Source organism: Martes martes (assembly GCF_963455335.1).
Source record: "Martes martes genome assembly, chromosome: 4".
NCBI classification, from domain to species: domain Eukaryota; kingdom Metazoa; phylum Chordata; class Mammalia; order Carnivora; family Mustelidae; genus Martes; species Martes martes.
Genome location: NC_137891.1, coordinates 87,463,901 through 87,484,225, shown reverse-complemented (window position 1 = coordinate 87,484,225; position 20,325 = coordinate 87,463,901). Strand labels below are relative to the sequence as shown.

General features: G+C 44.0%; 3 protein-coding genes across 3 annotated transcripts; 1 reads left to right on the top strand and 2 right to left on the bottom strand.

The window, feature by feature from the left end:
* Positions 1-8,078: 8,078 nt before the first annotated feature.
* Positions 8,079-10,371, bottom strand: H2BC21 (H2B clustered histone 21). The gene has a single exon (XM_080800032.1). The coding sequence runs from the start codon at positions 10,339-10,341 to the stop codon at positions 9,961-9,963; it is 381 nt and encodes a 126-aa protein (XP_080656158.1). The 5' UTR covers positions 10,342-10,371; the 3' UTR covers positions 8,079-9,960.
* Positions 10,372-10,668: 297 nt separating this feature from the next.
* Positions 10,669-11,058, top strand: LOC308341785 (histone H2A type 2-C; the record flags this gene model as incomplete). Its single annotated transcript, XM_080801793.1, has 1 exon — positions 10,669-11,058. The coding sequence occupies one exon, from the start codon at positions 10,669-10,671 to the stop codon at positions 11,056-11,058; it is 390 nt and encodes a 129-aa protein (XP_080657919.1).
* Positions 11,059-11,215: 157 nt separating this feature from the next.
* Positions 11,216-11,608, bottom strand: H2AC21 (H2A clustered histone 21; the record flags this gene model as incomplete). Its single annotated transcript, XM_080799919.1, has 1 exon — positions 11,216-11,608. The coding sequence occupies one exon, from the start codon at positions 11,606-11,608 to the stop codon at positions 11,216-11,218; it is 393 nt and encodes a 130-aa protein (XP_080656045.1).
* Between the last annotated feature and the right edge of the window lie 8,717 nt (positions 11,609-20,325).

Below are 20,325 nucleotides of genomic sequence, written 5' to 3'. Positions count from 1 at the left end.
ACTGACTGAGCCACCTAGGCAACCCCCCCCACCCCAAGCATATGACTCTTGATTTCGGGGTTGTGAGTTTGAGCCCCATGTTGGGTACAGATTTACTTAAAAAAAAATCTTGGGGAAAAAAACGTGAGATTTTAGTACTGGGGACTCAATGCCAAACTAGGGAGGGGCTAGGTTTTATTCTAGAAACAATGTTGGAGCAAAGGATAGGGATAGGCAATATACAGGAGAACAAACACAAAAGCTATCAAACTCATGTAAAGATGCTTGAACTCATTAACAATCAAAGGAACAAAAATGAAAACAATGAGATATCACTTAACACCAGAGAGAGGGGAAAAACTCAGAAAGTTGGATGACACAAGGGCTGGCCTGGAAGAGGGCTCAGAGGAGGGCTGATGCCAGGGTGCTGGAAGTCTGGGTTGACTATTCTGGAGGTGAGCCTGGTACTCTTCATTCAGTTAATAAATAGATCTGGGGCGGGGCGCCTGGGTGGCTCAGTAGGTTAAAGCCTCTGCTTTCAGCTCAGCTCATGATCCCAGGGTCCTAGGATGGAGCCCCGAATGCGGCTCTCTGCTCAGCGGGGAGCCTGCTTCCTCCTCTCTCTCTGCCTGCCTCTCTGCCTACTTGTGATCTCTGTCTGTCAAATCACGACCCCACTTAGGTACATTCTCAGAAAATAGAAATTAACTAGAACTGAGAAAATCTAATGAGCCGAAGAATTAGCAGGAGACATCTCTCCCAAGGACATGCTGCAGCTAGAGTCACGATCCCTTCTTTGAGGGACCACTGCTTCTCTAATTCCCTGAGAAACCTGTTCTAAAAATCATAGAAAACCAGAACCTTTCGCTGTTTGAAAGCACATCGGCAAGAATGAAACATCCCCCTTCCTGCTGAGAGGACCCAAATCACTTTGACACAGAGCATCAGCCTTGATCTTAGACCAGGTACGAAACTACAATAAGAGGTTTCCAAACACAACATTCCACCTTTATCTTAACTTCGTGGTTTCCAAGGAAACAGGATCCTGGACGTACTTCAAAGCCTCATTCTGATGACCATCCTTTCACACAGCCCTGCTTTTCTTTAAGCCCATCAAAACCCTCCACTCCAGGCTTCCCTACAACCTACATTAACTCTGTTTTTCCCTTTGTTTGGTGAGACACATCACAGTTGTTTGTAATGCATTCTCCCTCTTTGAAAACTAGTCCATAAACCTGGCTTGTTAGACTAAGTGGTGCTGTAGCTTGATTAACATGGGATTTTTTTCAATTTTTAAATTTTTTTCAGCACTCCTACATTTTTGGTTATTTCTAATATTTTTAGAAATATTAGTGCTTATACGTGCTGCATCATTGTCTTGCTTCTTTGACTTAGTCGTACAGTGTAATGTCTGAAAGGAGACTCTGGCTTTTAATCCTGGCTCGGCCACTTCCCGACCCTATGACTGAACCATGTTACTTAACTTCTCTTGTGATTCCAATTCCACATCTGGACAATGGAAATAATGAGGATAAACTGAGTTAATCCATGCAAAGTGTTTAAAACATCGTCTGGCACCAAGGAAGAATACATAAGCCATAGAAAAAATATATATGCCCTTCTCGTTTACCTTGGCATCTATTTAGTTAGTAGTAAAGCACATTCTGCAGCTTTTTAGTTTATGTTTTTAAATAATAATAAGAGACTCACAGGAAGTTGCCAAAATAGTACAAAGAGTTCCATGTGCTCTTCACTTAGCGTCTCCCAATAGTGACATGTTATGTATCTGTAATACAATATCAAAACCAGGCAACTGACATTGGTAGATTATGTTAACTAATATGCAGGCCTTAATTACTGCTTACAAGTTTTTAAACCTGCATTTATGTGCGTGTGTGCATGTAATTCTATGCAATTTTAGTCCCTGTATGAACTTGTGTAATGCAGTTATCTCAAAAGAACTTGCCAGCGTCTTCCCAACCACCTCCCATCTCCCCCGCATCGCCTGGAAACCATTAATCTATTCATCTCTGTAGTTGTGTTATTTCAAGAATGCCATATAGATGAAATATATAGTATACAATGATAATTATTTTAATGCCTAGAAAGCAATACACTTTTTGCAAGAACACAGAGAGGGTAAATTAAGATTGTCTGCAAGGGAGTAAGGAATGAACATACAAAGGAATAATAAATAAGAAAAGGGGCCAATGGTTCTACTAAATGTATTCACCAAATATAGGAATAGAGCCTTAGATTATGTGTGATCTGCAAATTTTTTAAAAATATGAGTAAAATTTAGGAGCATCAATTTATTCTGCATGTCTCAGTCAGAATAAAGATAAGAAGGTCAGAATAACCTTCCCTAAGTATTACTCTTGACTTGCCCAGTAACCCATACCAACTGTCCAGGGCCGGCTTTACATACTCTCTTCTAAATTCACACACCTCCGTGACCTAGTCCTCCTTGAAGAGCCTGACTGGCTCTCCTGGTCTGGCTGAGCACCAAATCTCCAACTGAAGCCTCATCGGCAAGGTTGACTAGTCAGGAAAATCACTTTGAAACATCTCTTTAAAAGTTACGTTCACAATTTTTTAAAAGGCGTATTGCTTTCTTTTTTTATTACGATTTTACTTATTTATTTGACAGAGAGAGAGAACAGAAGCAAGGGGGAGCGGTGGGCAGAGGGAGAGAGAGAAGCAGGCTCCCCCCAGAGCAGGGAGCCCAATGCGGGACTCGATCCCAGGACCCTGGGATCATGACCTGAGCTGGAGGCAGACACTTAACCGACTTAGCCACCCACGTGCCCCAATGTTCACCTTTTTTCTTTTTTTTTAAGATTTTATTTATTTATTTGACAGACAGAGATCACAAGTAGGCAGAGAGGCAGGCAGAGATCGAGGGGAAGCAGGCTCCCTGCTGAGCAGCGAGCCCGATGCGGGGCAATGTTCACCAATTTTTAAGTGATTGTATTTTTCTTGAGACTGGGACTAGGAGAGTCCCAGTCCCTGCACCGGAGGTCCAAACATAAACCCCAAGAGCGTCTGGGGTTCATTGCTGCTGTCTAGGTTGAGGGCTGGTTATCCTGTTGAAGATTTTTTAAACTGTTTTTCAGAATTAACTAAAATGAACTGAGGGTCTAGTAGCGGCCAAGTGGTAGGATAAGTATTTGAAACATGTTATTTTCACCAAAAATATTCTCACAGCACTCACTGGGGCTTTTTTTTTTTCCTTTAAAGCCAATAACCCCACTGCCCAAATAACCTCTACTGATAATGATTTCAAGCACTGATCAAAAATTCAAATGATATTGAAAGACATAAAAGAATAAAAGCCTCCTTCTGGCCTAACCAAACTCTTCTCCTTATCAGTAGCCAGCATTGTTAGTTTTATCACGTGAAATTCCAGAAAAATGTTTCATGCATGTACACATGCCTACACACCAGTACACATGCACCATTTTTATTTACACCAAAAGGGACCCTATCACTTTCTTTTCACCTGCTAAAAGATATTTAAGTAGTCTCTAAGTTTTTGCTATTAAAAATAATACTGCTTTCTCTTTTTTCAATCATTCTATTTAATAAATTGAGGAGTGCTAGATTATCATTTTGCAGCTCCTAATGAATTAAAAGATCGAACCATTAAACATCAACAGATGTTATCTCAGAAAGGGAAGCAATCAGACATTGTGGGTTTCCTAATAGAAAGGAAAAAAAAATAGCACTACTTACATATCAGTCTTGCCAGGGAGTGAAAAAGTGAACCTAAGTCTAGTCAAGGCTCTGCTCCCTGTACTCCATCTGTTTCTACAGGAAATGTAGAGGGACAGGAGATCCTGATAACCTACCCCACAGGGAAGCCATCTGCAAAATCCCAATTGGAAAACTCAATAGGAAAAACAACCAAGTCTCTCCAACAAAGAAAATAGAAGGAAAAAAGAGATGAATGGCAAACAGATATTAGAGTTGAAAGACATGTCAACCAACCGTTGTATATAGTACTTTTTGGGTTCAGATTCAAGCAAAGCATTTCTTCAAGTTGTGACATGCAGATTAATTTTAACACCAACCAGATATTTGATGAATTGAGGAACTATTGTTAATTATTTTCGATGTGACTTGCTATTGTGGTCCTTATCTTTTAGAGATACACAAAGAAATATTTATGGATGAAATAATACGGTATCTGGGATCTGCCTCAAAATGATACAGGACAGACAGTCTTAAGTTTGGTAATTGATCGAGTTGGATAACGAGTACCTTGCCCTCTCTGTATATGTTTTAATTTCTCAATTGTCAAGAATTAAAAATACGGGGATACCTGGGTGGCTCAGTCTGTTGAGCCTCTGTCTTCGGTTCCTGTCACAGTCCTAGGGTCCTGGGATCAAGCTCCACATCAGGCTCTCTGCTCAGCGGGGAGTGTACTTCTTCCTCTGTGCGTGCTCTCTCAATAGAGAAATAAAATATTTTAAAAAAAGAATTAAAAATACATTTTTTAATAAAAAGTTGCTATTTACCATCCCTGCATGAGTATCTTGAAGTCTTTTGTTTGAAGTCTTTTGTTTTGTATTTGTATATGAAAAGGGAATTGCAATAGTTATTGTTATATTACCCACTAAAACATTTGCACCACATTCTTCTGCCACTAACAGTGTATAAGACTACCCCATTTCTCTAGCCCTAACCAGCACAGGGCATTAGCAAACCTCTACATTTGACCAGTTATAAATCTCACAGTCCCCTTGGAATCTCACGGTCCCCTCCGAGCACCGTGTGGCTGTTATCAGCCTGGAAAGCCTGATGGGGCCATTTCTATGTTCAGGGAAGCCCTGTTGCAGTGACTAGATACTCATTTGAGGACCATGGTGCCATCGGCCCCACAAGGTACTTGAATAGACATAGAGCCCGTGGTCCCTGAGATGGGCTTTCCTGTTTTCAGTGCCATTCAGCTCCTTTCTGTCTCCCAGCAGACCACCTGGTATCTAACAAATACTCAACAAATTACTGAGTGAAAAAATGACATAATGATATCATATCTAGCAATGCTTAGGAGTCAGGGAAGAGGAATGGTCCTAGAGAGTCTTTCTTACAGAACTTAATACTATCAATAGATACTTAAAAACTTTTACAAAATTAGTAAATACAGATTTCCCATCACCCATGTGAATGATGAAATGTAGTCTCCCCAGGCACGGGGACAGTCTCCCAGTTTAGGGTCACTTACTGAGACCTAAACAGAGCTGGCCCTCAGGCTTACCCTCTCTGCAGTAAATTCTGATTGGCCACATTGTGAGCTATGCAGTCCCCAGACCGCACTGCAAAGCCAAATATGGTATAAGAATTACTGATGAAGTTTTACATTTTTTGTTTCATTTATTTTCTTGTGAAAGCCCAACTGAGGCAGTGAGGGAGACCACTGGAGGTTTATGAGCAGGTGGGTGATGAGGTCAGCTCTGTGCTTAGAAGGCTGCGCTAGCTGTGGAACCTGGAATGGATGTGAGAGGTGTGAGCCCAGGAGAGGGGAGGTGTAACCCTAACACTTTCTCCCACTTGAACAGAATATATTTGTGTATAGGTCTCATGCCACATCTGAGATCCTTCCCAATTGAGGGCAAAAAGTTTATCGTGTTCATCTGTGGAACTATCACAATACAAAATTGGAGTGTATTACAAAGTGGAAGAACTGGAATCCAACTATCCATCAGCAAGTGAACAGAGGGCGCCTGGGTGGCTCAGTCGGTTAAGTATCTGCCTTGGGCTCAGGTCATGGTGCCAGGGTCCCGGGATCAAGCCCCGCATCAGGCTCCCTCCCTGCTCAGCGGGGAATCTGATTCTCCCTCTGCCCCTCTCCCTGCTCATACTGTCTCTCTGTCTCAGAAGTAAATAAATAAAATCTCTTAAAAAGAAAAAAAGGAATTTGAGTGAAAGAAGCCAGACACAAAGGATACACGCTGTAGGATTCTAGTTACATAAAACTTTAGAAGTCAAACTATCTCTAATACCAGTGGTTATTATATATAATAACTGGTGGTTGCCTGAGAGCAGGGATGGGGGCAAAGTAGGTCATTGGTGAAGGGGGCAGAGAGAAGAATTATGAAGGGCGACTAGGAAATTCAGGGGATGGGGTGATGCATATGTTCATTATTTTCAGTGTAGTGATGTTTTCATTGGTGTATAATGTATGTATGTCAAAACTTAGCAAATTATACTTTAAACGTGCGGTTTATTGAATGCCAATTATAACTCAATAATGTTTAAAAATAAAAGTACAGGTGGATATGGTAGAAAAATGAAGGAAGGAAGGTAGAAAAAAGAAGGTGTCACTTGAGCTGGAAGATAGAGCTTTGGCTTGAAAGAAGGCTCTGGCCAAGCCAGAAGGAAGGGGCAGTCCAGTCCAGACCTGAGCAAAATGGGCTTAGTGGAAGGTGAGCAGACCCTTTTCAGTAGAGCAGAAAACCTCCCTAACCTCACAGGGGACCAGTAGGAAACAGAGCTATAAAAGCAGGGAAAGGCGGATTCTGGAGAGTTTTGAATATCAAGGTTTTTTGTTGTTTTGTTTTGTTAGTTTTCTCGTTTTGTTTTGTGTTTTAGGGGTCGGTGGAGACGGGCAGAGGGACAGGGAGACAGAGGAGAATCTTAAGCAGGCTCTGCGCTGGGCATCCTGGACTCCATCTCACAACCCTAACATCAATGACCTGAGCAGAAATCAAGAGTCAGACGCTTAACCAACCGAGCCACCTGGGTGCCCCTGAATATCAAGCTTTTTTTTTTTTTTAAGATTTTCATTTATTTATTTGACAGAGAGAGAGAGAGAGATCACAAGTAGGCAGAGAGAGAGGGGAAGCAGGCTCCCTGCCGAGTCGAGAGCCCGATGTGGGACTCGATCCCAGGACCCTGAGATCATGACCTGAGCTGAAGGCAGAGGCTTAACCCACTGAGCCACCCAGGTGCCCCGAATATCAAGGTTTTTAAAAGCATACATTGGACTGCAATTCCATCACTCACTTCCCCACTGATCCGGGACAAGTTCGCTTCTCTGAGACTCTGTTTCCTCCAACTATAAAATAAGGATGATAATAGCGGAACCTACTTTCACAGTGGCTGCGAAGATGAAATGAGGCAACGCAGATAAAACCCTCCGCAGAGGACCCTGAAAACAGTTAAGCGCTCAATAAGTAGAAGTAATTATTATTATAACAATGACTGTTATTAACCCCAACATAAGCGAATGTATACAGATGTTTGACAGGAGGAAAAAGTGATCAAAGAGGATCTTTAGGATTAAACTCACCATCCCTAAATTAGCTCCCCTCTGGAGTTAAAATTCCAAATTCCAAATTCATCTCTTCCCCCTTCCCCGCTCTACAACTTCCTTCCTAATAAACACTATGCCCAGATGGAGCCTGAAACCAGTGACCAAGACTCTCTCATACTAGTAAAGGGATTCCAGCAGGTAAGTAAGTTGAGGTATGGCCTCTGGGTTGGAGAACCAGAAACCCCCAGTCCCAACCCCAGGGATTTCAGCCACCACCACTGTCACCACCATAGACTTATACACAGGATGTGTCCTAAAGAGAATAAAGCAGTTGATATTCCTTTTAATTTTCATTTTAAAGCCTAGACAGTCCTCCCCCCACCCCACCAAACTCCAGGGAGGGGTCCAAGCCTTCTAGAGATTGATCTTACTTTCTCAAATCCCTTAAACCCTGAACTAGGAGTTTATTCTCTGGAGCACCTGAAGAGAAGCCTCTCTGTGCCTCAGTTTCCTCATCTATAAAATGGGAGATAATAATGGTGACTATTTCATGAGATTCTTGTGAGGATTAATTATGTGTAAAGGCCTAGACCAATTGTCTGGTCCATGGTAGGTGCTCTATAGATGTTAAACTTTTTTAAGGACTTCATTTCTTCTGTCTTGTTTATAATGCTTCTTATTTGCGGTCATGTCTTTTTAAGTGATTAGGCCTCATAACAAGCTACTTCAGCCCCAGTGCACCTCTTGGGTAGAAGTAAGTTTGGCCAATGGCTTATAAATAGTCACTCGCCAAGTCAGAGGCAAACAGTTTTTCCACAGACCCAGCAGTAGTTTTATCTTCATTTAATGAGAGAATATATCGCAGATAAAAGGAATCCAGGCAAGCTTTTAAATTAATGGGTAATTTTATTAATAACAACAGCATCTACGCACATTTGAAAACACACATGTAGGAAACATAAGATTAATTCAGTTTATGATAATGTTTGGAGTCCACTTGGATTCGTGAAACCCTTAGGATCAACTCCAGGACCCCTTAGCCAAAAGTAGAGTTGGATAACTGATCAGACCATCAGTGTCTTCATCAGCAAAAATCAAGGCTTGGACAGAAAGAGTGAACATTCTGTAATTACACAAAATAAAACTAAAATGCAATTGCACATTTAAGGATACAAAGGCGAACAATATTAACTGCATGACCAGTGAACCAATTCCTTTGCTTTTCTCAACCTCCTTTGTAAAAGGGGTTATTTGACCTTGACTGTCTTGCAGGGTCTATCTTTTCAGGGCTTCTTGATAAGTGAGAAGATGAGTACAAATTAAAAGCTCATCTTCCATGGGGAACAGAGCATCAGGATGGAGATGGTGGGTGTCAGAAAAGGAGATGGGAAAAGGATCTTTCCAGCGACCAATACTCTGAATTTAATGAAAATCCAAAAGAGGTTACACCACCAGAAGCATAATGGGAAAACCACCACAACCATTTTGGTGCAGAAAAAGAATCTTAACCTAGGCCTCCTCAGAGCTAATGCCCTGAAGGGACCCTGGACTGACTTGCCAAAGAGCTCCAAAAACATTTCTGTTTTCGTCTTCACATTTATTGAATGAAAATGAACGGCACACATCATCCACGGAAGCAATTAAGAAAGGGATGGGGTGGGAAAATTAATTTGACAAATTTTAATTAAGAATTTAAGTGTCCACCATGTGCCAGGCAGACTGTCGCTGATAATTTAGCAAAAAACCAGACCAACAAACTCTCTGTTAAGGGCTTGAGAAGACCATAAATAAGAAAATAAACGAACCGGACAATTTCTGACAGCTGCTAGGAGGAAGAGAAAACAATGAGATCAGATGATAGGCAGGAACGAGACGCAAATTCCTGAGTGGGACGTGGAAAGGTCTCTGAGAGGTGACTTTTTGAGCCCAGCCCTAAATGACCAGCGCCTTGCAGCGACGCAAGGCTGGGGCGTTCGGAGACTAGAGAATTAAATGCAAAAACGATCCACAAACCGAGAAGTAATTGGGATGTCAAAGCCCCAAAGCGAGCGTCGGAAACCAGAATCTACGAATTCCGGAGAGGGCGCGCGATTTTGAATATTCATGTCGTCCAATGAGGGAAAGGCTAAGACCCGGCAGCGCAGGCTCCTCCCTCAGTGCCCAGACCGCTGGTATCCACCGGAGGCCACACCGCAGGGCAGAAATGGTGACTGGACGCCCGCAGCTGCCAAACGCTCGGGAGAATTCTTCAAGGCTCTGACGCAATGTTCTCGGGACCTGGGCTTAGTTGTCCTGGGGCCCTCCTTAAAAGTGAGGATGAGCGAAACCACTCATTTCGTTTTAGAACACCGATGAAACATACACCCAACAGAGTCACCAGGACACAATAGTCTGGGGATGGAAGTTGAGAAGCGGATTTTCAATATTCTAATTCGAAAAGGACTTGTAAGAAAACTAAGAAGCACAGTTACGGGGTTAAGACGCGCCCCAGATTAAAAAGCAAAGCCAGTCACGCGCCAAGGATCTCAAGTAGGAAAGGCTTAAAAAGCTACGTGTACCATCTTCCAGGATCTTTCACAAGTAGAGTAACTTACTTTGTGAGAGCAAGTGAGGGAAAATAAGTGAACAAAGCTCTTTTCTGGTGATTAGGTGGGTGGCTCTGAAAAGAGCCTTTGGAGTCAAGCGGCCGGCGACTCATGCGAGCGCCGTGTCCCGGCAGGGACTCACTTGGAGCTGGTGTACTTGGTGACCGCCTTGGTGCCCTCGGACACGGCATGCTTGGCCAGCTCGCCGGGCAGCAGCAGGCGCACGGCCGTCTGGATCTCCCGCGACGTGATGGTGGAGCGCTTGTTGTAATGCGCCAGGCGGGAGGCCTCGCCGGCGATGCGCTCGAAGATGTCGTTGACGAAGGAGTTCATGATGCCCATGGCCTTGGACGAGATGCCGGTGTCCGGGTGCACCTGCTTGAGCACCTTGTACACGTAGATGGAGTAACTCTCTTTGCGGCTGCGCTTGCGCTTCTTGCCGTCTTTTTTCTGGGCTTTGGTGACAGCCTTTTTCGAGCCCTTCTTGGGCGCGGGAGCAGATTTTGCCGGCTCAGGCATTGTAAAACACCGGACGCGTTAGCAAAGAAAAGAAGTGCGAGAATGGGCGGGCCTGATCCTTTTATAACCACCGTATGCAAATTAGGGCTCGAAAAGCCCTTCATTTCTATTGGACCTTGTAGGAACCTTGCGTTATCAGCAATGACTACGTAACAACACCTACTCTTGGCCTCATTGGCCAGTTCTGGAGCCAATTTAGGACCAATGAAAAGCTCGTTCATGACCCCACCCCTAGCAAAGCTTATAAAGGCTTTTCAATCGCAGTCGTTTCAATTCTGTTTTGTCGTGAGGTTCCGTGCTTTGGGTGTCTTAGCCTCACTGTCAATCATGTCAGGTCGTGGCAAGCAAGGAGGTAAGGCCCGCGCCAAGGCCAAGTCACGGTCGTCTCGCGCCGGCCTGCAGTTCCCGGTGGGCCGAGTGCACCGGCTGCTACGCAAGGGCAACTACGCCGAGCGGGTGGGGGCCGGCGCGCCGGTGTACATGGCGGCGGTGCTGGAGTACCTGACGGCGGAGATCCTGGAGCTGGCGGGGAACGCGGCCCGAGACAACAAGAAGACGCGCATCATCCCCCGCCACCTCCAGCTGGCCATCCGCAACGACGAGGAGCTCAACAAGCTGTTGGGCAAAGTCACCATCGCCCAGGGCGGCGTCCTGCCCAACATCCAGGCCGTTCTCTTACCAAAGAAAACTGAAAGCCACAAAGCCAAAAGTAAATAAAACCCTGACAAGCCAAAGACCAAAGGCTCTTTTTAGAGCCACCCAGGTTTTCAAAAAAAGAGCTAATGCGCTATTTCGTTATCAGCCCCTCCGTTGACGTTTTGGTGGCTCTTAAAAGAGCCTTTGGGGTTAGTGGGGATGGTCTCGACCTTCCTAATTACTTGTTCTTGCCAGGCTTGTGACTCTCCGTTTTCTTGGGCAACAAGACCGCCTGGATATTGGGCAGGACGCCGCCCTGAGCAATGGTGACACCCCCAAGTAACTTGTTAAGCTCTTCGTCATTTCTCACGGCTAGTTGCAAATGGCGAGGGATGATGCGCGTCTTCTTGTTGTCTCGGGCCGCGTTCCCGGCCAGCTCCAGGATCTCCGCCGTCAGGTACTCCAGCACCGCGGCCAGGTACACCGGCGCGCCAGCCCCCACCCGCTCGGCGTAGTTGCCCTTGCGCAGCAGCCGGTGCACTCGGCCCACCGGGAACTGCAGGCCGGCGCGAGACGACCGCGATTTGGCCTTGGCGCGAGCTTTGCCTCCCTGCTTTCCGCGTCCTGACATTACGGCCAAAAATGCAGTTACAGCTTCTTATTCAAGGAGAAGGAAGTGGAAAGGATAGCCAATTTGGTGTAATTTATAAGAGCTACCGGGAGGGGTGAAGGGAAGTAGCCCAGTGAAACAGCCAATAGGAAGGCAGAAAGCAGCCTCTTCGTTTGCATCCTGCACTACGAGGAAATGACGGATTTCGTAAGTACCTACCAATCGCTGGGAGCCACATTAAAGTCCCTTATTTGCATGCCAGGATTTTTAAAGAAAGGCGGCTTTCGGACCAAACGCTGTTTTGTTTTGCCTTTTACTGAATGGCATTTTTTGTTTCCAGTTTAGAGAAGGGCGGGGGTCGTTTTCTCCCCCCCCCCCCCCTTCACAGTTAGAGCTAGAAGAACAATCCTAAGAAGGACCCACAAGGCCTGCAGAGGGCCTCCAGCAAATTGTTCCCACTCAAGGTTACGGACTCTGAAGCTGATTATCCCCTCGAGCTTTAAGTTACCCTCCAAGTCCCACCTTTTCTGTCTTCACAGCCAGACTTCCAAAAGAATATGTTACTAAGGCCGTCCGCTTTCTCTGCAATGGAATCGTGGCCTTCGGTGTGGCTTCGCCCCACCCCCAGCCGCCTATGCTCTTCGGAATCCACGTAACCAAGGACTGGACGACATTTGTCTTCCTGCTCTTGACCTCCAGGAGGCAACCGATACCGCCTTGAAACTTGCTTCCTTGGCTTTCAAAATGTCTTCCGACTTCCCTCCTCCTGCTCCTTTTCCTCTGCCCGTCCCTACATTCCCGTGTCCGTCTGGGCTCTGCCTCCTACCCAACACCCCCCTCCACCCTTCACTCTTCCCGGGGAGTCTTCCCACTTCCATGCTTTCAATTATAGACATCCAGATTTGTTCCGGAAGCTCAGACCCTGACCCCAAACTGCTTACCGGGTACTTCAGCCCATTTATCCCAACGGTTCGAACTAGCCAAACGGCCCCCAGTCGCCTCTGTTTGCTCTTTCTCTGAATACAACCTAAGCCAGAGTCTACCCTAATCTGCATCTCAACAGCATGTACGCTACCTCTCGTCTCTTCTGGCTTTTCTCTGTGCTCTTGTCTGCCTCCTCATTGCTCTCTTTGAGTTAAGCAACAGCCCAGCAGACTTGTTTTCCTTCATCCTCCAGCCGCCTTCTAAAGAAATCTTTACTGAGAATCTTGTTTCCTTCTCCTCAGCTTCCCACCCTGGAGTGTTCTACACCCCTCACACCATTTGCACCCTAGAATTCTATAAAGAATAGTCTTAGGGCGCCTGGGTGGCTCAGTGGGTTAAGTCTCTGCCTTCGGCTCAGATCATGATCTCGGGGTCCTGGGATCCAGTCCCGCTCCCTGATTGGCAGGGAGCCTGCTTCCTCCCCTCTCTCTCTGCCTGCCTCTCTGCCTACTTGTAATCTCTTTCTGTCAAATAAATAAATAAAATCTTAAAAAAAAAAAGAAAAAGAAAACACTTAAACCCTCTTCCTTGAGCCCATTTCAGATGTTCTCTCTTTCATCCTCGCCTTTATTGAACTGAACTTTATCAAGTACGGTCTACCTGCAAGGCAAAGGGGATAAAGATAGCTGAAACTGGAAAATAGAAGAAATCTAAACTCTGGAAGTTAAAATCAGCTCTGTAGAGATTATCCCTGGTAAGAATACTGGTGTAGATTTGTGAAACACCCACATCCAATCAAAGGTTTTTTCAATAGCAGAATGTACCCGAAGGTGATTCTAACCCCATCAGCTGTATCACAGTAGAAGATGCATGGGTTAATAGAAAGAGGTGGTCCACATAGAGTCTCAACAGGGCAATTACAGGAGGAATGTGTTGTTCTTCCACCACTAAGAATGTATATTTATATGTCTGCTAGACACAAAGGTTTAGGCTATTATAGAAGGGTCCTTGGGAAAAGCTCAGCCTTTTCTCACAACCTGGGTGAAATAGTTCTGACTGTCTCTCTTAGCTCAGATTCTGGGTTCAATTAACCGCTTTCCAATTATTCTACTTCAAGATACAAATATGAGACTGAGAAGGGGTGAGCCAGTTATGAGAAGATATATCACTGGAGGGTAATGACTTTGCATTCTAGACTATTCATAAGTTTCTTGTGTGTTTTGGTAGTGTAAGTTCTCTCCCCAGTGAGCCAGTACCCTCTGGAAGTTCTGATCGTGTCAACTTTTCAGACCTATAAGGTCCAAACCCAGAGAGTGGGGACCCCACCACAACTCTGGCACCTTGAGAGGCCCTGCTTGAGGGGGCAGCTGACCTCCCCTTCTCTTTGCCCTCTGATCTCATTTTTACTTCTATGGCAGTGACCCACTGCTATTAGGAAAGGTGAAGGGCAAAGAGATTATACCTTACTATGTGATAAGCCCTACACTAGGGGCTACCTGTGACGATTGTCTGTGTCACAGATAAGGAAAGTGAGGCTCAGAGAAGTTAAAGCACTTGCTGAAGGGGACACAGCCATTTACTGAGACGTGATCTGAACTTGGATCTGCTTGACTCAAAATCTGTGCTCTTCAGGGCGTTCACGCGGCCTCACTCACTAGGTGTCCGGCTGCAAGAAGCCACTTCACTTACACAGCCACCCTTTCTTCCCCTATTAAACAAAGGAAGAGAATGAGAGAAATTAGATTTAGTACATGAGATTCCATCCAGCTGTAAAACCTTATTAGATAAGTCTAGATAGGCCAATATCCTACAAATTATACGAGGCTCAATTACTGTCTATCGCTCCCCAGAGCTCTTTGCCCAGCGCTCTTACCAGAGCTAGTAAAACAAGAAATAGAGCAGGCCATCCGTAAAAGTAGTGCAGCATCACAAACAGGCTGGCTCTTAGTTCCTTCAACAAAATGCAACTGGGATTTTTTTTTTAAGATTTTTCTTTCTTTCTTTCTTTCTTTTTTTTTTAAGATTTATTTATTTGAGAGAGAGAGAAAGCACAAGCAGGGAGGAAAGGGAGAAGCAGGCTCCCAAGCAGGCAACTGGGATTTTTAGACCAGGCAACTGAGTTCCTTTCCAAGCAATCTAGTTAATCAAATATTTATTTTGTCTTCTGGCTCCATTACACCATGTTCCTCTCCCTTCCCATCTACCGCCGCCTCGCTCAGCGCCACCCTCAGCCTCCTGCATACTGAGCTGCACACCTTTTGAGCAATGCCCGTCCGCAGTTACCTGCCATTGCACGTACAGTGGCCTCTGGCTAGAATGCTTTGTCCTCCTCTTGACCTGGCAGAAGCCTCCCTGTCCTTCCGGGTTCAGCCCAGATAACCACCTGCTCCTTCATGAGGTCTTCCCTTCCCACACACACCACCTCAGTGTACCCCCTCTCTGTTCAGATCCTGGTGCTGGCACTTACCACTCCGTAAGGTGCTTTGACTTTGCTCTCCCTTCCTTTCTGTGACCACCTCAAGGGAGAGAATGTCTTTTTTGAATCTGCATCCTTAATTCCTTCTATACCTGGCTCTATTATTAAATGTTTTGGCATGAATAAATGGTGTAACGCTCTTAGGGAATTAGTGTCTTCTTTTCCAAAATCTTTCTCTTTATTCAACAACCACTCTCCAAATGCCAACTATAAACAGTACATGGCGATAGCCAGAGTGATGGAAGATAGACCAAAAGCTCGTCGATTACACAAAAATACATCCAACCATAATAGAGTTGTTAGAATAAATGAGAACAAACGTAAAGAACCTAGTACAGAGCCTGGAACCCGAGAGGGCCCAAAGCTGTATTAGGAGGCTGAAAATGTTAACAGTTAAGAGCCCAAATTCTACAGCCTGACTCTGCATTGTTTCCCGGATCTGTGACTATGGGCAAATTACCTCTCCTCTAAGGGTCTCTACTTCCTCACTGGTAGAGCAAAAGTAATAATAGTAGCTACTTCATGGGGTTAGAACAGTATCTAGCACCAACATTAACAGGGACATCCCCCAAATGCTTTGAACTGATTTGTCATTTCAAAAATAAACATTAGGTTTATCAGATAACCTAGCAATTCCACTCCTGGATATACATAAGCAAACAGAAATGAATGCATGCAACGAAGAGCACATACCAGAATGTGGTATATTCGTATCCTGCCATACTACACAACAGTGAGAATGAGCAAATTGCTGCCATGCCATCAGAGACAATATTGGATGAAAGAATGCAAACACAAATGAATTCATGCTATGTGGCTCTTTTTATATGAAGTTAAAAATGGGCAAAACTAATTTATGGTGATAGATGTTAGAATAATGGTTACTGTGGTGGGGTGGTATTGACTTCCCTGGAGCCTTCTAGGGTGCTGGAAATTTTCTGTATCTTGATATGGGTGTATTCATAAGCAGATTAAACTGTATACTTATAAATTCCTTATGTATAATCATACACCAATAAGCACAAATTAAGCTTTCCAAGAACAAATACTGAAGTAATCATCATGGAGGGAAAATGAGTATTTTGCGGGACATCCCAATCCTCATGTCACAGATTAGTGTTTATTGTTTTTTTGTTTTGTTTTCTTTAATTATACATGAGGTGGCCACCCAGGCACCCCTCTCTTGGTGTTTAAAGCCTCTAAAAGTCTCAGTCTGGCCATGACAAACCTTCACTACATGGTAGATATTATGACTATGTTTTTATTAGAAACAAAGACACTAAGCTTGCCCTATGGAGTTTGCAATTTACAAAGCTTTTACAAAGCTTTTGTTCACTTTTGCAACAGAAATAATGATGTCATCAGCCCTCCCTTCATACATTAGTTCACATATCCATCCAATACATTTAATTGAACACCCAGGTATGCCACTACTGACCTTGACATAACATGTTTAGAACATAATGACTATAAGGGCAGGGGTGGCTCAGTTGCTTAAGCGTCCAACTCTTGATTATGGCTCAGGTCATATCTCAGGGTCTGGAGATCGAGCCCCAAGTCAGGCTCGTGCTGGGCATGGAGCCTGCTTAATATACTCTCCCTGTGCCCTTCTGCCCCACTCTCGTGCTCTAAGAAAAAATCATAATAAAAACAATTTTAAAAAGAACATAATGAATACATTTTCTCTGCCCAGATCTCTCCACATGGTTAGTTCCCCCTAGTCATTCAAACCTCTGTTTAAATCACCTCCTTAGCAAGGCCTTCTTCAACCACAGCCTCCCATCATTCCCCATCAGTCACTGGATTAGCAAGCAGCAAAGGCCTGACCAAAAACAACTCCTATAGATTCCATCTCTTTAGCAGTATTCTGATCGATTTAATTCTCTCTAGCCCATCTCCTGCCTTCACTCAGATTCTTTCACCAGATTACTGCCAACGGCTTTTCTACTCTTCCTATCCTTCTAATACATTCTTCACATGCTAGCCAGAGCGATTTAGTAGAAAATCAGATTCTCTCTCGTCATATACTCTCTCCTGACATGATTCTACCACCCCTACCCAATTCCCCACCCACCTATCCCAAGATAACCTCATTCCATCTTCAATAACCCCTGCTTCAGATACACTTCTCAGATAAAATTAGTAGACAAAAACTTAATAACAAGATAACACATACATTCAAAGTATCACCCACAGTTACAAGTGGAAAAAGAATAAATTTATAATGGTGAAACCTGAAATATACCAGTTTAATAAGTGATGGGAATTTTCACCAGCCATGACATATCAAGTTACATGCCCACTGGTATGGTTCGCTGAAAAGGGCTCAATATCACTTCTGCAGTATTCCTGCCAAAAATGTGTATCCTGAGTCTGAATCCTAGAGAAATAATAGACAAACCCAAATTGAGGGACGTTACAAAATAAATGGTCGGTACTCTCCAATAATGTCAAAGTCATGAAAGACAAAGACTAAGGAACTATTCCTGATTAACAAAAACCAAAGAGACATAGCAACTGAATATAACATGTGATCCCCGATTGGATCCGGAACCAGAACATGTTTTTTTCATTTTATACAAAAGAGACATTAGTGGGGAAATTAACAAATTTTGAGTAAGATCTGTATATTAGATAAAAGTACGGTATCAATGTCAATTTCCAGGATTTGACAATTATATTGTGGCTATGTGAGAAAATGTTGTTTTTTTTTTTTTAAACTAAATACACATCAGTAAATATAAGAGTTCTCCAGAGATGGGTGCCTGGGTGGCTCAGTGGGTTAACTGTCCAACTCTTGATTTCGGCTCAGGTTGTGATCTCAGGGTTGTGAGATCGAGCCCCACAATACCCCCTGCACTGGGTGTGGAGTCTGCTTAAGATTCTCTCTCCTTCTCCTTCTGCCTTCCCCTCACTTAAAAAAAGCAGGGAGGGGGAGTTCTCCAGAGAAACAGACTGATAGGATATATATATATGCATATATATATATATATATATATATATATATATGGAGAGAGAAAGAGAGAGAGAAGGATTTATTATAAGGAATTGGCTCACATGATTGTGGAGGCTGACAAGTCCCAAGATTTGGCAGATGGGTCAGCAAGCTGGAAACCTGGGAGAGCTGATGAAGGCCTGCAAACAAGGAGAACCAATGCTGCCATTCCCATCCGAGGGCCAGTAGGCTGGAGACCTAGGAAGAGTCAGTGTTTCAGTCTGAGTCCCAAAGCAGGAAAAAAGCCATAGTCCCAAGTCAAAGGCATCCAGGCAGGAAAGAACTCCTCCCTTTCTCAAAGAGGACCAGCCCTTTTGTTCTACATTCAGGCCTTTGACTGATTGATGAGGCCCATCCATATCAGGAAAGGCAATCTGCTTTGCCCATTTAAATGTTAATCTCATCCCCCAAAACCCAGAATAATGTTTGACCAAATATCTGGGTACACTATAGCCCAATCAAGTTGACACATAAAATTAACCATCACGGCTGCTTAGAGGTAAGTGGGGCTTTATCTCTGAAACTTATTTTCAGATGGTTCAGAAAAAAATTATCTGTGTAGATAAATACATAGAAATAAAGCAAACATAATGAAATGTTAACATTTGGATAATCTGAGTATCAGAGGAGGGATTATGTATTGGAGACACTCCATTTTTCACCCGTGTTGCAGAATACCTCAGTTCAGTCTGTCTCCTGTGTGTTTCTTCCCCGTGAGTCTCCTCTACTGGTCACATAAAACACCTCACTTCCAAATGTGTGGTTTTCCCCCAACAGTAAACAATCTTCCACAACACCAGCTGGGTAGCCTACAATTCAATTCAGTTCTGACACCATCCACCCAGGGACAGTATCACATCCCGCAGATTACAGGGCTCAGTCCCACAGGACTGTCCCCCACACCTCCTCCCACACACACATACACTTCAGACACCAGCTGTAAGCCCAGGCTGTCTGTCACCTGTCCTCCTGACCAACTGACTATAAATTAGGGTTCCATTGATCCCCTCCTTTGGGTTCTAATAATTTGCTAGAGCAGCTCACACACCTCAAGGAAACATTTTACTTACATTTACCAGTTTATTACAAAAGGATATGATAAAGGATACAGAAGAACACCCAGATGGAAGAGAAAGGGCAAGGTACGTGGGACGGGGCTCTCTGGCAGGCCGCTCTCCCAGTACCTCTACATGCTCGCCAGCCCAGAAGCTGCCCAAGCTCCATACTTCTGGGATCTTATGGAAAATTCATCACATCGACACGATGGATCATTAACTTCATTTTGAACCCCTCTCCCTTCTCAAGAGAATGGGAGCAGGACTGGAAATTCCAAGCTTCTAATCATGGCCTGGTCTTTCTGGTGACCACCCCTCAGGCAGGATCTCCCCTCAGAGTTGCCTTATTAGAACAAAAGACACTCCTATCACCCACGAAGTTGCAAGGGTTACAGGAGCACTGTGTCAGCAACTGGGGTCAAAGACCAATATTAGAACAAGAGTTGCTTTCAGTTAGGATCTTACAAGGTTTTTAGGAGTTCTATGCCAGGAACCTGGGCCAGGGACCATTATATATATTTCTATTATCTCACAGGGATATATAGGAATTATTTGTACCATTTTGGGAATTTCTATAACTCTGAAAGTGCTTCAGAAGGAAAAGTTAATAATAAAATACACACACATAGAACCATGTATCCAGCTTGCTATCTCTTCTAGAATACCATAAAGACACTTCAGACTCAAGCCCAAAAACTGAACTGGGCACCTAATCTTCCCCTTCTCCACCCTTCAAACTGTGTCTTCTTCCAGCATTCTGTATCTTACAGAACAAACGCCGTCCATCCGGATGTACAAGCCTGATAGTCATCCTTGACACATTCCCCTCCCATAACTAACCTATCACCACATCCTGTGGATTTTACCCTTCTAATATATGTATCTTGTAGTCACAATTTCTCTCCACTTTCACCTTCACCTCCACCACCACCATCATCCAAGTCATCATCATCTCTCACTGAGCCCGCTACAAGTAACTCTGCAGCCAGCCTCCCTGCCTTCACCCTTACCTCTCCGACCATTCACATCATCTTTGCAAAATACAAATTTAAAGACAGCTTAATGCAATGCATGACCCTTGATTGGTTTCCCAAAAATAAAAAGTTATAAAGGACACTAATGAGACCACTGGGGAAATTTGCATGTCAGTTGTGTATGAGATAATAATATTTTATGAATGTTAAATGTCTAATGGTATTGTGGTTATGTAAGAAAATGTCCTTGTTTCAGAAGATAGATGCTCAAGTCGATAGTAGTGCAATGTAAAGATTTTTGCAACTAACTCCCA